Below are 16494 nucleotides of genomic sequence, written 5' to 3'. Positions count from 1 at the left end.
CCAGCAAACACACCCAAGCTTCTTCCCCTGATTCTGGGCACCTCTTAGCATAAAACCACACCCCTGGCAGAGCGGTCCTGGTGGGCAGGAACAAGGCTCGGGGAAGGGCCCCAGTTCAGGCCCGAGGGCCCGGCCCACGGACCCCCGTGAAGCAAAGGGGCAGCTCCCATCTGTGTGTTAATCTCAGCATCCACAAGGGTCCCCAAAGGCACTCGCACCACCTCTTGGCCACATGTATCCGTGCACTCCACAGGCAAGAGAAAATCATAGTAATGGTCCAGACCCCTGGAGAGAAACTCTTATTTCAAGCTTCATTCAATAAAAGCAAAGACTATGGTTCGCCCCATGGAGCTCCACGTAATGGGATTTAACCTGTACACAAATCCCATTTAGAACCAATTCCCAAAAGGGTCGGGGGTGGGGGGTGAGCTTGGTTGAGACAATTATATATGGTATTAGTAAAAAGGTTAAGCACATTCTTGTTCCAAATTCAATCAACTAGAATCTCCCCTTAAATAATCAAAGAGTGGGCCACAGAAAGATCCAGAAAATGCAATTCACATAAAATCAGAAGGGGCCTTCAGCAAGCACTTAGTCCATCCCTCGGAGACGGCCCGAGGCAGCCCATCCGTCAGGACCAGCCCAATGGCCAAGAAGCTTTGCCTGACTTGGGGTCTAGCCTGACCTCTGTGCACCTTCTCCCACTGCTCAGGGGCTGTTCCGGGGCAGGCAGAGGAGTCTCTCGGCCTGAAGGCAGTTCTGGAACCCCACCTTGCCCCTGAACCTTCTCTTTCCCAGGTCCCCTGGCCAATCCACACGGGACATGACTCGAGGCCATACCTGCTAAAGCTCCACAGGACTGCAGATGGAGAGACTGTCGCCTCCTTCCCAGGAACGAGTATAGCCCAAGTCTCTGCTAAACTTGGGAGGGCTTGGGTCGGGTCTTCTAGAGATGGCTGTCATACCCCAAGGCCGATTCCCACTCAGCTCGCAGCCCACTAAAACCTCCAGATCATTTTCAGACTAACCACACACCCCTAACCTTCCCAACCCCAGGGGAAGGCTTTCCCCAGCCTCCCAGGGAATTCATCCCACTGGATTCACCGCAAGGTTTTGGAGCCTGGCAAGGTGTTTGTGACTCGACCATCCAGTGTCCGCTCCTGCCCCAGCCCGGGCTCATCTGCAAACAGGATGGGCGTCCCGGCTCTACCTTTATCCAAGTCTGGTAAAAATTGCCAAACCATCCTGAGCCTGAACCCTAGGGCCCACGGCGGGGCTGCTGACACCGAACCAGGCGGGTCCAGCCAGTCGCCCAGTTCCCACCTCATCCAATCACACTGTCTCCTCGACAGCACCTTCCCCAAAGGAACAATTCCTAGGGTTGGGCCACTCAACCTCGTTAGGCCTCATGCAGTCCTCCAAGAGAAATCCCCCTCGGGGTGAGTCACATCGGGGTGAGAAATAGCGGCTCGCTGCATCTTGCTGGGGGGTCAGAAAGCAGGACCCCAGGACCGGGAGGCTCAGCAGGCCCAGGTCCCCAGGATCCACCTTCACTCACTCCTTTTGCTTCTGTGCACAAGGGACAAGAGCACCCACAAGGCTCCTTCCCAAATCACTGTGACCCAGCGTGGTGTCAGGGGCTCCTGACCCAGAACCGACAAGAGGAGATGACGGCTGGTGGATGCCAGGCATGTGGGCCTGCACGCTCTCACCTGGAAGCTCCAGACGGGGGTGGCCTCTCCTCTCCTGGAGCACTGAGGGCGCCCGCCCTGGAGGGTCCTGACCCAGAGACCCCAAGGTGGACCCTTCCCTAAGTCCTCCCTGACTTTACAAACAACCTCTCCTCCTCTCAATGCAAGAACAAGAGTCAATCTTTCTCCCTCTCCCCTTCCCACCCTCTCTCTGTCTGTCTCTCTCAGTAGCTATGTCTGTCTCTCTCTCTCTCTCTCTCTCTCTCTCTCTCTCTCTCTCTCTCTCCCTCTTTCCCTCCCTTCCTTTCTTCTTTCTGTCTCTCTCTTTCCTCTCAGCATAGAGAGCAGCCACAGGAAGGGCTGAGGTCCCCAGACAAGGGAGGACAGAGCCATCCCCGGCTGTCTGACGACCCGGCATACGCCCACCCAAGCCGGCTCCCGACTTCTCCTGGTCTGCCCATCTCCCGGCCACCCAGCTTCCTGCCTCGGAGGGATCCTTTCACGCTCTCTCTCATCCCTGCCACCCTCTTCCTCTCACACGCACAGCAGCCTCCCCAATGGGGGCCTCTCCTGCCATCAGCCCTGGATACCGTCACCAGACCATCTCTACAAAAGCATGGGTTACGTCACTTTCCTGCCCAAGGACATAGAACAGCTCCCAGAGCTTCCCAGTGCTCCTGGCGCTCCTTGGTTATCTGGTCCCACAGCCCTTCATTTTAGAGCCAAGGAGAGATAGGGGCGGTGGACACCGCCGATTCCTGGCCCTTCCTCTGCAGGGACTCCCTGCTCAGCTACGGGCTGGCTTCCTTCCCGGCAAGGTCCCAGTCCTCCACCTTCCCTCACTGATTCATCCCATCTCTCCACGTTAGCAGGAGGTCTCCCTATTAGACTGGGAGCTCCTTGAAGGTAAGGGTGGCACTTCTACCCTTCTTGGTACCCCTGACATGTAGCATAGGGACTGGTACATCAAGCGCTTAATAAATGACTGGGCAGCAGTGACAAGCAAGGCCCGTCAGGGTAGACACGTGGTTGGTCAGGAGCAGGCCCCGGCCCCCTCACTCCTAGGCCGCTGCTCTTTCTGCTCCTCTCCCCGACTTTTCCATCAAACATTTGTTTCATCATTCAAGACCCGACTCTGACTCACTGCACTGAGAGGGCCCCTGGAAGCACGCCATTTTTTTTCTTCTGGTCTTAACCTGTAATTTCGCCAAAAAGGAGAATTCCCCATGTGGACACTCCATCGGCCAGCAGAGACGGCTCAGGTAGTGACTTGCCAAGTCTCGCACACAGAACACGTCAGAGGCACGATGGAACACCAGGACCAGCTCCCTACCTACAATGCTCTGCAGCCCATGATCACATCCTCCCACCTCACTCCAGTCAATTCATACAAAGAGAAAGCAAATTACTTATATGGCCGTGAACAAATAATCATTAGAATGACTGTGCACTCGGGGCAGCTAGGTGGGCACAGTGGATCAAGCACCAGCCCTGAAGTTATGTTGACCCTGGGCAAGTCACTTAACCCCAATTGCCTCAGCAAAAAAAAAAAAAAAAGACTGCACTTTATATAAAACATCTGGTACTTGCCTAAGGTAGCTTTGACTATTAAGTTTCTTTTATTTAAGAAAAATATTCTGAAATAGTTAAATATTTATTGAATTATGTCCTATCTTTCCAACTCAATCGCAAGCCCCACACACAGTGTACAAGCAAGATGCTCAATAATTCCTAGTGCTACAATTATCCCGTATTTGCTTGTGTCTGGCTTCCTAATGGCCGCCCAGACTTCCCAGTCAGCTTCTGAGGGTGAGGAGTGGGTCATTTCTATTTGGGGGTAACCCCAACAACTCCCTGGCCGGAGGATCCAATACAACAGGACTACTAAGTAAAGGCTGCTAGTCTGAATTCAGTTCTCCTGCAGGAGAAAACGCAAGCCTATTCATTCACTGGCTGAAACAGAAAAAAGGAAGTTAAAACAAAAAGGTTTACTGTAACAGACACTGACAAAGCTGTCTGTGTAACCTTCCAGCCAACCCTCAGCTCCAGAGTAACGTGAAAAAGAGACAAAATTGGAGCTTTCATAATCAAAAGTATCTTACGAGGCTGTGGTGAGATGATGTCTAAGCAAGGTGGGAGATTATTTGTGGATCTGGAAAACGATTCCTATTTGAGGGCGCTCTGTGTTTTAAAACATTGTTTTATACTCCATCAGCACCCGGTGGAGAGCAGACCAACTGATTTCTGGAGGAAATGGATGGCCCGATACCTCATTGTACAAAACAGATATGTTCCTCAAAGGTTGCTTATATATGGAATGTTTTCAAATCTATGTATAATTTAGGTGGACTATGAGAACTCACTATTTAAAGGAATCCTGGGGGGCGGGGGGGGGGGTTTGCAAAGCCAAAAAAAAAAAAAACTAAAACAAAACAAACCTTTTTTCGAAAGTGAATAATCACCCAACAATTTATCTTTTTTAAATCCAAATTTCTATCCACCAGATCTGTACACTAGAGGAATAAGATCGAAATGATCCATTACAACCGCAGCTTCTGGACTGCTTCTGCTGCTAAGCAACGTTAGTTCCTAAATTCCTAATTTTTTTTTTTAACACAAACTGATTTTTCTATCACCTTTTTGGCTGAGAAAAATAGGATGGCAGGACTAGCAACAGCTATCTGAGGCTTCTGTTTTCTTTCTACCTTTCTAGGTTCTTCTCCCCAGAGGTTTCAGGTTCTCATTGACAGCATGACTATGGTCTAAGACTGAACCGGATTTGCAACAAATGCCCTCCAAGGTTCTTTTGACCTTTCATAGGCAGAAAAAGCAGACTCGAGGGGCTCCTCTCCCTCATCACCTGCCTCCCCTTCATCTTACCAGGGAGAATTCTAAATGCACGACACCGTTGGAATTGAAAATGTTCCTTTCCTATTATCTCAGATTATTCCAAAAAAGTTTAAATTTCTCCATTAGAAGAAATAACTTTTAAATGTGAAAAATGACCAAAGAATAGGAAATTATTAGAGAAGGGGAAATCATCACACATTAATGCTACCCACTCCATCTACCCCACTGACCCTTATCATAACTGTGTTAAGATACTTGAAAGGGAAAGTATCTTTAATACAGGATATGGAGCTCCATTCTCTTTAATAATTTTATCTGATGACAATTTGCCTAATTCCCATTAATACCCTAATATACTCGGGTGCATGATGGCATCAAAATTTAAGAAGCCAATCTACTAGATTATTTTCTTGAATAATTCTCAAATTAAAGCAGACAATAAGAATGAACTTCCAAACGATTTAAATATTTCCTTCTTAAATTGCCTTTGTCAAATGAAAATTTGGTGTTATTTTTAATCACCATTTTCAAATAAAAAATACTTTTTCTTCCAAAGAATTGTATTACTTTTTGCTTTTGAATCTAAAATTTATTTTCCATCAGAAAAAATGTTTCAAATATATATAGAAAAAAATTGTTACACTATTTTATGCTGCAAGCCATACACAAATTTGTCACTACTGATGTTACAACAAACCAAGTCATCAATAAGGTGTGGGTGCTTTTTTTTTTAAAACACACCACTCAAAAATCAATTATCTCAACTCTTTTGTATAGAAAAGTAAGTAGCACACCTTTCAAGCAACTGGTATTAATGAGCAGACATGACTATAGAATCTCCATCTGTTTTTCTGACAAAGCTGTGGCTACTCCAGCCTCTCATTGAAATTCCATTAATCTAGAGCTCCAAGGTCCAATGCGAAAATCAAAACTCCATCTAACCCTTTATCAGCTCACAATAACCTACAAGTGAACTCTGCCTGTTAGCATGCAGCAAGTTATGATTTTGCTATCAATCAGGCTCTCGGCCAATAAAAGAAAGCGGGCTGCAAACGGTCTGTCTGGCAAGGCCGGGAAGGTTTGTTGTTGTGTTCGGTCCCTTCCCGTTTCTGTAGGGTGTCTGGACTTTGTGAGATTATGCATTATTCTCCTTTGCTGTGATTTAATTGCTACCAGCAATCAAGTCGAAACATCACTGAAGTGTGCTTGAATTTCATTAGAAGATATAACTTATGCTACTTTCCTACAGTACCTAATAAACCATAAAGAAACCAAAACACATATGGCTTGAGGGAATAACTGGAAAATTAGGTGGCCATTTGGGAACTGAGTGAACTTTTGAACCAGAGGAACAGAGAAAAAGAAATATTAAAGGGAAAGACAGACTTAGAATGCACACAGAGATGTGCAGGTTTGACCTTTTCAGTACCTTGAAAATTACATTAGCATTATGAAAAATACATATCATGCTTAGAGTTTATAATCCATCAAAGTTTAGATACTTTGTGAGTGCCTACCATACGGGAAAAGTCAAAAGGACAAAACAACAATCAGATTTGACAAAAGGCCTTTGGGTGACCTGTGCTAATTTGGTTATACTGATTGTTAAAAGCATTATCTTTTTAGTAATTAATACATCATTAGGCTGAGGTCACATGATGAAGGAAAATGATTCAGCAAGGAATACAATGCAAATAAAGAAGTAAAGACCCAGAAAAAGGAAAGCATGTAACAAAATGAAATTTTATAACTGGCGATAAGGAGTCTGAGCAATAGAGCTGGTTTGTTGGGCTTTTTAAATTCATAAAAATAAAGCCTTAGGAAAAAAAATTAATCCAATAAGCAATGCTGCTAAACCAAATATGAAATAAATGAACCTAAAACTTAAATTTACAGGGTCTAAACGCTGAAATCCTTTCTTCAAATAATCATAAAAATTTGTCAAATATTTTTCAAAAAATAACATAAATCATTTTCTCATCGCTATATAGAATCAGGCATCTTTTAGTGTTTCTTTTTTGAGAATATACATGTGTTGCCTACATACCTTGCCCTGGAAGCATCCTAGATATTGTAGTTTGATGACTTATAAGAAAGGAAGGATGTAGTTAATTTGTTTTGTTACTACATGATCATAATTTAATAACTGTCCAGGCTTCCTAACAGAATTCACTGAATGGTTTTTCAATGATGTGGATATTTAGCTTGCTGAGGTTTTGCTTTTTGCTGTTCTATTGTTGTTTTTTAAAGAAAGAAATTGAAATTATCTTCAAATTCTGCTTTACAAAATTCAAACCATTTTTCCATGGACTATGAATAATTCACATTTATAGTTTCAGACAGACTAATGCCTGCTTGAAAGCAAAAAGGTTTAACTTTTTAAGCCAAAAAAATGAACTAAGTAAATAAAAAGAATTTCTACTTTTATCTAAAAGTAATGTCTTTGTCAATTGTAAAACCTTTTCTATTAGAAAATATGCTTCTGAATACTAGGTTATGTAAGTTAATGCTCTGTTTAGATGATAAAGCCGTGGCAGAAGTGAAAGCAGCGTCTTTTAAAATAGGAAAGCAAAAATAAAAAAAAAAATTGTCTTTTTGCTTAAAAAGAAAAGCTTCAGGTTTGCCAAAACGTAGAACTCCACATAAAATGAATATGATTATTATTGCTACACATTGTGCAAAGTTCTGAGTATAAAAAAAGATTGTGTTATTCTGAATCAGTGGTTAGAATGTTTATCACTTATGCATGTACTTGACTTATCCCTGTTCTGCAATAGACATAATTTTATACCTCATAAAAGCAATTTATGCTTCCAAAGGGAATAATCTGGATAACATAAAATGTGGAGTGCTCTGTTGCGGGAAGCATATTTTCATTCAGCAATTGTACTTAGAGATGGAGCTGCACAGTTTGATCATCATATCATGGCAGAAGGCATAAATCACGCCTGTGTCTATATGAAACTTTCAGTGCCACAAATTAATATGCATGGCTAATTTATCGATACACATGCCTAATTTATAGCTATAGATCACCCTTATCAGGTCCTGTATGCTGGAGACGCAGCCAATGTTTCTATTTTCAAAAGAAAAAGCCCACACCACAACAAAAACAAGTTTCATAATTTGTGATAGTCAATAATGTCTGTGATAGCATGAAAATAGCCAAATAATAAACTGCTATCACTGATTAAATATAAAATATCAAAACAACTATTGTCTTTTTTTTTAAGCAACAAATCCAGAAAAACTAAAATGTATACAGAAACAGCACTGAATGAAAGCCTGTCTCAATGTGAAAAGGCACTGTAGGAATAATTAATTTAATATTTTATGAACCCATTTTGCATGAAGTTTGCGGGAAAAATATCAATCAAGCAAACTGTTTCATTATTTATAAAATAAATAATACAGCAAGCCATTAAGAAACATAATAAAATTAAGCAAGAATCTGATAATATTAAATTAACCAACAATGGGCTACTAAAGATATTCACAAAAATGTTCTGATCCTTTTCAAATGTTTCAAAGAACGATTTCCAAGAAAAGGGGTCTTTCAGTTATACTCCTGCATCATTGGGATGAGGTCAGTATGCCGCCGGTACCACTAGAGAGAGCTCTTCAGTTCCTTAAAAAGGTTCTTGAAAAGGTAAGCAAACCTTCAGCTGGCTGCTGAGGCCCAAATCTTTCCTTTCCAACCAGGACACCCCCCTCGACACGGCAGCCCCCCAAAAAGGGGAATCTGTGGGAAATGGCCACCTACCATCAGAGGCTGCCTCATCGTCTTTTTCACAGCGGTCAGATGTTTGGGAGAGAGTATCTGGAGGCCCCGGGAAAGGATCATCATATTCTTCTCCATCTTCTCCATCAACTATAAAAGAATTAAAGAAAAGCCTTTTATAATGTGATGATTTAAAACAAGGCTGCTCTGACAAAATAATCTTAAAGTGTGTTAGTGAATATAGCAAACAGTGCTTTCGAAATAAGTCAAGATTCAATCCTATTGTGATTTACATTCAGCTCCACTGAGATCTTTTCAGAAAAAAAAAAAAAAGCCACAACCTGTTTTTATCTATCTGTTCTAAAAGGATATTCTCCCACAAATTTTGAAATCTGTTACTACAAATGTACACATATACATTGTACAAAAATGCCAGAGAAAACAAAAAAGAGATTCAGCCAAACTTTCAAGCTCTAGATACTATTCACCTTACTCAATAACAGACAATAACAAAATAGCGGGATAAAAGAGATCATTTGAAACCATCTGAACACCAGGTTATTATAAAAGCATAGAAGGACATAAGATTACAAAATGGCCCTAGCTGTATTACAGGGATCATCAACTTGCAGAGAAAATGCTTTTTTAACAACTTACAAAAAATAAAACTCAAATAAGCTTGTAGCATTTATACCTATCAGCCTTTGCTTTTCTTTTTAAAAAAAATGTTTTTTTCTGGCCAATTTTCCCCCCTGGTTTCTGCCATAAGCTTCCAAAAAAAGTGGCTTTTATAAACAAATTCATCTTGGCAGTTTCACATCAGATGATTTAGACTTCATATCGAGTAAAAAGCTACAACAATGAACATGACTATGGTCGATTCCACACACGGGGCTGGGGAGGACACATACAGCTCAGCCCTGCATGTGACAGCAGAGCTGCCTGAGATCCAGGAGACAGCTAACATATTAGACACAAAAGCAAGGTGGGATTCATCCCAAGTCTTGCTCTCCTGGGCACTAGGGCACCTCGCGGGACTCTGCCAGAAGAGGGGCTGGGCCGTCTTGCTCTCCTCGGCATCAAGGCAGGCACAGGCTGAGCACGGCTGCCTACACCAGTTGCTACTCATGCCCTGTCACGTTTGCACCACATAATTATTATTCGCAACATTCTCTTTCAAGGCTTCTGTGTCAAAGTAACTGAAGATTCAACGTTCATTCCCCGCATGTGGCAGTCGTGCTGGGCATCGATCATTCTGGTCCATATCCTAGCCAAGGCCTAGGCAAGAGGACGCGGTCAGCCCCTTTCCCACTGCCAGTCACACCCCTGTGGGCACGAGGATGTCTTGGCCACCTTCCAGTGGAATTTCAAGGAATAAGTTTAATTCTTCACGTTTGTATTTCTGAGGATCTCTTTTTTCAAGCTACTCCAAGCACTTGACAGCCATTCAGTTTATAATCCTTATGAAGAATTATTATGAGAACGGGTTAATACTCCTTTCAAACATGTGCTAACAAATGCAGAAATCCAGAAAGATGCTTATAAAGGCCAACTTTAAGCACAGAACCACATTTCATAAAACAGTCACTGGAGAAATAATAATTAACAACAATAAGTGACACAATTTATATAGAACTTTAAGGTTGGCACAAGACTTTTAGACGTGATTTCATTTGATCCTGCCTCAGGTTCTAGGATTTGGGGAGCCCATGCACCCCAACATTTTCTTGGAAATCTCTTACTAGACAATTTTCAATTCTCTAGCTAGATCACTGCAGCTTTAAAGGGAACTGCATTTACAAAAGATGTTCTTTTATTTATTTTGCAAATGCTCTAAGATTTCTGCAATAAGTCAAGGTCAGTAAAAAGTCAAGTCCAATAAGAGATGCAAATATACTTTGGTCATGTTACCATGACCTTCTCTGAGGAAGAAAATAACTACTCACCACTTGGAAAGATTATTCAAAAGAAATTTCCAAAGACAATTCATTTAGCTTTGATATATTAAGAATTGCATGGTTTTCAAACAGTAATGTATCTGTTGACAGAACTCTTGATCCTTTTTGGTAAGAGCTGACATGTACACAAAGCTTTACCAATTCAAGTCAATCTCAGGTGATCTTTGAGACCACATGCTAAGGACCACCACAAACCACAAGCCAAGGATTATTCCTGTTTTACCTGTATGCGGATGTATCCTATAATGAATGTGGAGATACGTAACAGGCTAAAACATGTTTCTATCTGGATGATATTTTTAATAACATGTTCCTGCTATAATCAACAAAATTGAGTCCAAAGTTGAAAGCAAACAGAAAAAAAACATCTAACAGATAAATCTGGCAAATCCAAAGAGCATCTTTTAAAGCAAAAGTTTTCAAGTAGCAATGCCATCATAACCTGAGTTTAGGGAGCATTCTAGAGTTGACAAATCACTCTGTGCTATTTTGTCCTTATAATCTAAGACAACTCTGCTAGGTAAGATGAGAAATTTTAAGTTAATATAGTTTATAAAAGAAAAAACAAGTATGAGTCAGTGATCAGACATGCTGATCATTGTTTTAAGCTTTGCGGCCTCCATTGAAGGTTAACATTGTCTATAATTTACCCATTCTTTTTGTGAAGCTCACTGAAACAGGTTTTTAAAACCATAGGGGATTTCTAAAAAAAAAAAAAAAAAAAAAAATTCTATTGAAAACAAATTAAGGACATCACACCAGATTTCTGTCTTCACTTTCTGGTTTAGCTGGGATTAACTCCAAGGTCAGGGAGGCGGGAGGCCACCTTTTCCCCACACACTGAAAGGATAAGGCAGAGTGTTTCAGCATGGCCCTGCACCCCTGCACCTCCCTACTTCACACCTTCCTACAGGCCCTGATGACTCCTTTAAGGTTCACTGGGGCTACACAGAAGCTTAAGCAGAGGGGTCGCTGTTGAGCAGCGGAAAGCATTCCTTCCCTCCAGGGACTCTTAGTATCTGCAAATATACCTGTAAAGACATACATAAATTAAAAGGAAAATGTTCAACCTGTATTGATGTAATAGGAAACTGAACTCCCATCCAACAATGGGCATCAGGTAAACGTATCCAATACAATTTACGGACATAATTGAAAGCATTACAGCCTAATCAGACATCTAAAAGAAAAGCGTGCTCCAATGAAATGTCTATAGAATCATTAGTTGGCAGCCCTTCTATTACAATCACACATAATGTCAGTGCTGCCTTGAGCCTGGGCCAATGACAACAGCATAAATTTTGCATCTCATTTCTGTGGTCATAAAATTAATGATCAGTTTAAAAATACTTCTTTGTAAAAGTTATTGCACAAAGAAAAGACATGAATGTGTCCCTGTTATGTACTCACAAGGATAATTACGGGGTTGTTGCTCATTAATACTGTTTCTTGTTTCCCTAGAAAAGCATTTGATTTATCCTACAACTTTCAAAAGTTTAATTAACGATACAAAGTTAACCGTCAAAAGAGACACTGATTCCACTCTCTGCTTTCTATAATTTCAGTAGCAACTTATGTGTCCAGAAAAATATGGGATTTTGCATTAACCTACAGAAGTCTCTTTCTTAGGAAAATAATTTTTAAAGGTATATTATTTGGGTTCAAATTCCTCTCCTTCATTTTGCTTAAATAGTCCCCGATGTGGTCTCAGATAGACTGTTCTATATTCTAAGCCCATGAAAACATTTAAAAAGATATGTCCTTCACCAATATCTAAAGAATATGGGAAAAAATAATTTACCCCTTATTTTTTTAAATGCAATCCTAATTTTTCTGAAATGAAATGTTAACTATAAAATAATCAATGGTCACTATCCCCATTTTATAGTTTATTTGTTTAAAAAAAAACTCACCAACCTGGAAAAAGTAAAATTAATTTAACTCACAAATTAGATTCTGAAGATCTTAATCTGTCATTCTGTGTGTTTGGTTCATTTAGCTGTATCTGCAAATCCTAAAATACAACTGTGGACTCGGGCCTGTAACCTGACATTTCTTATGAGGAACTACTTTAAGTCCATAAACTTTGTGGGGCTCTGGTCATCCCAAATAGGCTACTCCTCTCGGTCACTCTTTTGTTATATGATGGCTTATTTATAGGAATAAATCCAAACATCAAAAGGCAACTATTTTCACCAAAGTGAAAGAAAGCCAGAAAAATTAAAATACTGGGTCTCAAGCATTGCTTTTGAAATAGACTCCTATCTCTCGCCAAGGGGCCCCACAGTCGCCTATGGCGCTTATACATGGACCCAGGGGAAAAAATAATCTATGAGTAAATTGCTCGGATTTCATTCTGGAGCCAACTTTCACTGAAAGTCCACTGTGCAGGGAGGAGCATTAGAAAGGAAATAAAGAGGCATTCCTGAGTTCCGGGAGCTCTTTAGCCAGTCTCAAGGCCTCAGTCCACTGTGGCCTGAATAAAAAGAGGCGCCTTCTTGCCTGCCATAAACACCATTTGTTCTGGCCATTAATAAACTTCCGAAGTGATACCTGGCATGTGACAGAATATCACAGTGCAGGCCCACGAGCCTGACTAGCCAACAGGCCAGGACATGGGGAAATGATTTCTAAGTAAATGTCACATATGCGTTTCATCACTGACTATTCACTATGTGCCGTCACTGTCCGCCTAGAGACAAGATCTATGCTGTTGTCTACAGAAACAAAGGGAAAGACAGGTTTTAAAAAACAGCTAGTTTAGAAGGTGGAAATCCCACCTATTTTTATTCAGCTTCTAAAGATCATCAAAACCAAAATCTTTTTTGTTTCATTGTTCTTATTAGTTCTTTGAAATTTAGGTTTAAAAAAATGTTTTAGAACAATCTTCGGGGTCTATTCCTTATTTTAATGCAAGAGTGACTCTCATTAGCCAATGGACAGGTCCCTCAAATGTGTAAAGTTAATTTTTCTAAATGCAATTCTATTTAGAAATCAGATTTTGTGAGCAGGAAACATCAGTGGAGATAACCCAGCTCTTGGCTCTCCATGTTTACAGAGAAGTAATGCAGACCTAGAAAAAATGACCAGCCCAAAGTCACAAACTGAAGTGACAGGGCCCAGGAAGAATCAAGGTCTTGGGATCGAAAGATCAATGTTCTTTCCTTCTGGTAAACCAACCATTTGGGAAGCTTGCTACTTAGCGGAGGGCTCAGCCTAATCCCTTTGTGAAACTAACAGGCACCTCCAAAAGTCTCTTTGGTAAAAGCCATCTTGTATGTCTTGTATTTATTAAAGCAATTAAAGCAGGAATTTTTGTTACATTTCATTAATACAAATCATGTTTTTTTTTCCCCCAAAAAGTTCAAAGCATTTAATCCATTTACTATCTTATCTATATCACACAAACTCCCACTCAATAATATGCTGTCATTCTCAAACATCAGAAATGTTTTAAAAAAGAAGAGGTCTAAAATCTAAAATAAAAAAATGATCCTGTCTAAATGGAGCAAATAACCCTTAAACTAACTGAAAGCAACAAGGTGAGCTAAGAATTAAGTTCTAGAGATCTAGATTCAATCATATAAAAGAAAATAATGTGGAGAACAATTTGAAAATTTTACCCCAAATCCCAGTGCTACCTAATTGATGAGGTTTGTCAGCTAGAAGCTGTATGGAAGAACAAGTCAGGCTTTCAATACTCTTAAGGGAATAGAAAAAGGAGAGTCCCATTCTGCTTCCTTCATTCAACTCCTCAGAGGCCTTTCAGAAATAGCATTGCCAGCAACAAAGCTATTTTGGAGCCTGCTCTAGGGAGACAAGTGCACATGGGTAGCAGATAATAATCATAGCTACCATGTAGATAGAGCTCTAAAGTTTGTAAATCACTCACAACTATTATCTTATTTGAGCCTCACAACAACCCTGGGAGGGAGGTGCTGTAATTATCCCTATTCTACAGATGAAAAGTTAAGAGTCAAGCTTTAACATTCAGGAGCCCAGGGAATCTGGGAAAGGCGTCAACACAAGTTATTCTTATTTCAGACTGAAAAGGAAAAATTCTCTTCGGCTTAATGCTTTGAACATTATATATTGATTTATTTATTTTAGGAATTGTCAATCCTCCCAAAATGCAAACCATATTTTCAAGAGTATGTGTGTGAATGCTTTTTTTTAAAGGGTAGGAGTTCTATTTGCTCTGAAAACACTAAAACTAAAATATATATATATATACATCAAAAATGATCATATTTGGAAATTACACTTTTATTTCAATAATATCAAACTGGATATTTAGTAGTTTTTTTTTTGTTTTGTTTTAATAAAGAACAGGATTAAAATAAGTGCACCCAGCACAGGGATGGGCACCAGCAAGCCTGCCATAAATTCTCCTTGATGGATTGTTGATCGCAGGCACCTCTCCTATTCAACCGATACTAAAAAGAGAAAAAACAGAGGCACCCAAAGATTGCTATTATGGCACCGTGAACATGGAGGAGAGAGGCAGCCATAGGTTACTTCAAGGTGACCCATGTGAGATACAGGCTAGAGCCAAAGAGAAGAGAAGAGCTCTCTGCCTGGGGACAAAAGCTGCACCAGAAACTTCAGCAGGCGCTGCTCCCCGTTGGTCTGTCTTTCTCTCTCTCTCTCCTCTCTTCTTCCCTCCCCCCATCTTTCTCACACACAGTCAGAATTCTATCTTCTCCCATCACCAATTCTTAGGCCTGCATCCAAATCTTCACCTGCTCATGATTTAGCAAACCAGAGGTTTGGGGGAAATTGTTTTTAGAAGAGCTTCAAGTTTGGAAATGGAGGCCCAATGGTTCACTCTCCCATAGGCTTTCCCTGTGTCTCCATGATGGACTTCCGGCTGATCTCTCACCTTGCTTTTTTTAATAAGCAGAGCTGAGGAAGAGCTAACCTGCCAGAATGCTGTACAGAAGTATGTGCTATAAATAGCTTTGTGGCAGAAAATAGTTTGCTCTTTTATCAGGTTGGGCTCATTTCTTGATTTCTACCAAATAAATTTTTTTTTCTCCTTAAAGACTAAGCATATCCCTCTATGAAACGCAATTTTCATACTGACATACCTGAACAGATCCAAAAAGAGAAAAGGGGAAATTCCCAAATCACTGTTATTGAATCATTTTCAATTAACAGCATGATTTCATTGTGGCATGCCTGCTTAACTCATATTTTTTTACTTCTTAAATGTTCTTGCAAATAGGTTCCAATAAAAGAGTTCAATATAGTTGACTAAAGTGAAAGCATTTCTAGATCAAAAAAATCATGTGCATATTTCTATTCATCTCTTTAAAAGGGAAGAGGGGAGGGAAATATGCTACCTCTGTAGTACATTATATTAACATTATCCCTAAATGAAAAAAAAATACAAGTCTTTATAAAAGGCAAGGCAGTTAAAATTTATAAGTTGGTTTAATATTTAACTAATCAAGCTATAATACCATGAATATATTTTACTTGAAGAGAAAATTATTTGTATTCACTATAAAAGTGAAGGCAGAGATTTAAGGGGAAAATAAATGTTTATTTACGAGAGAATGCCTCAATTATTTAAACAAAAAGGAAGGAAGGAAGGAATGAAAAAAGGAAGGAAAAAAGTAAAGGAAGAGAAAGAAAGAAATTCAAAAAAAGAAAGAAGAAAGGAAATAAAGAAAGAAGAAAAGAAAGAAGGAAAGAAATTCAAAAAAAGAAAGAAGAAAAAAGAAAGAAAGAAAGAAAGAAAGAAAGAAAGAAAGAAAGAAAGAAAGAAAGAAAGAAAAAAGGAAGGAAGGAAGGAAGGAAGGAAGGAGGGAGGGAGGGAGAAAGGGAGGGAGAGAGAAAAGGAGGAAGGGAGGGAGGAAGGAAGGAAAAGGGGCGGGAAAAGAAAAATGTTCCTTCTGACCCTCAAATCCTGGGATGCACAACATCTTTTTAAATATTTTAAAACGAACGGTGTGTGATTTCGTTTCACCTGTTTGATTTCAGGTTTATAGAAAAAGTGCTCCATTTATTCAAACTGGCAGTGCCTTCTCATTCTCAGATGGCACAGATATGAATTAGGTTGTGGCATCTGCTGTCCCCAGCTAAAAGGTACCATGCTATTTTCTCCCCAAATCCCAAATCCAGTTTCACATAGACTTTGCTGACCTCACACTGTGACCCTCATACCAGCATCCACAGGCTACAGGTCATGACCTCATAAATTTGCATCAAGGAAATAGGGCCATTGCAGGTTTGGTTACAGAACAGGAGGCTGCACCGAGGGAGTGAA

General features: G+C 40.4%; 1 protein-coding gene across 4 annotated transcripts in view; it reads right to left on the bottom strand.

The window, feature by feature from the left end:
• SKAP2 (src kinase associated phosphoprotein 2) overlaps window positions 1-16494 on the bottom strand; it is a 151053-nt gene that overhangs the window by 122826 nt on the left and 11733 nt on the right. For all 4 annotated transcript variants that reach the window (XM_031940535.1, XM_031940534.1, XM_031940533.1 and 1 more), the window contains exon 4: window positions 8305-8412. Coding sequence is in view for 3 of the 4 variants with exons in the window: in XM_031940534.1 (XP_031796394.1) it covers window positions 8305-8412 (108 nt within the window). In the remaining variant the exon portion in view is untranslated. The remainder of the gene's footprint in view (window positions 1-8304; window positions 8413-16494) is intronic.

Source organism: Sarcophilus harrisii, chromosome 5 (genome assembly GCF_902635505.1).
Source record: "Sarcophilus harrisii chromosome 5, mSarHar1.11, whole genome shotgun sequence".
Lineage (NCBI taxonomy): Eukaryota > Metazoa > Chordata > Mammalia > Dasyuromorphia > Dasyuridae > Sarcophilus > Sarcophilus harrisii.
The sequence above is the reverse complement of the archived record's forward strand: the minus strand, read 5'-3'. Positions and strand labels throughout refer to the sequence as shown.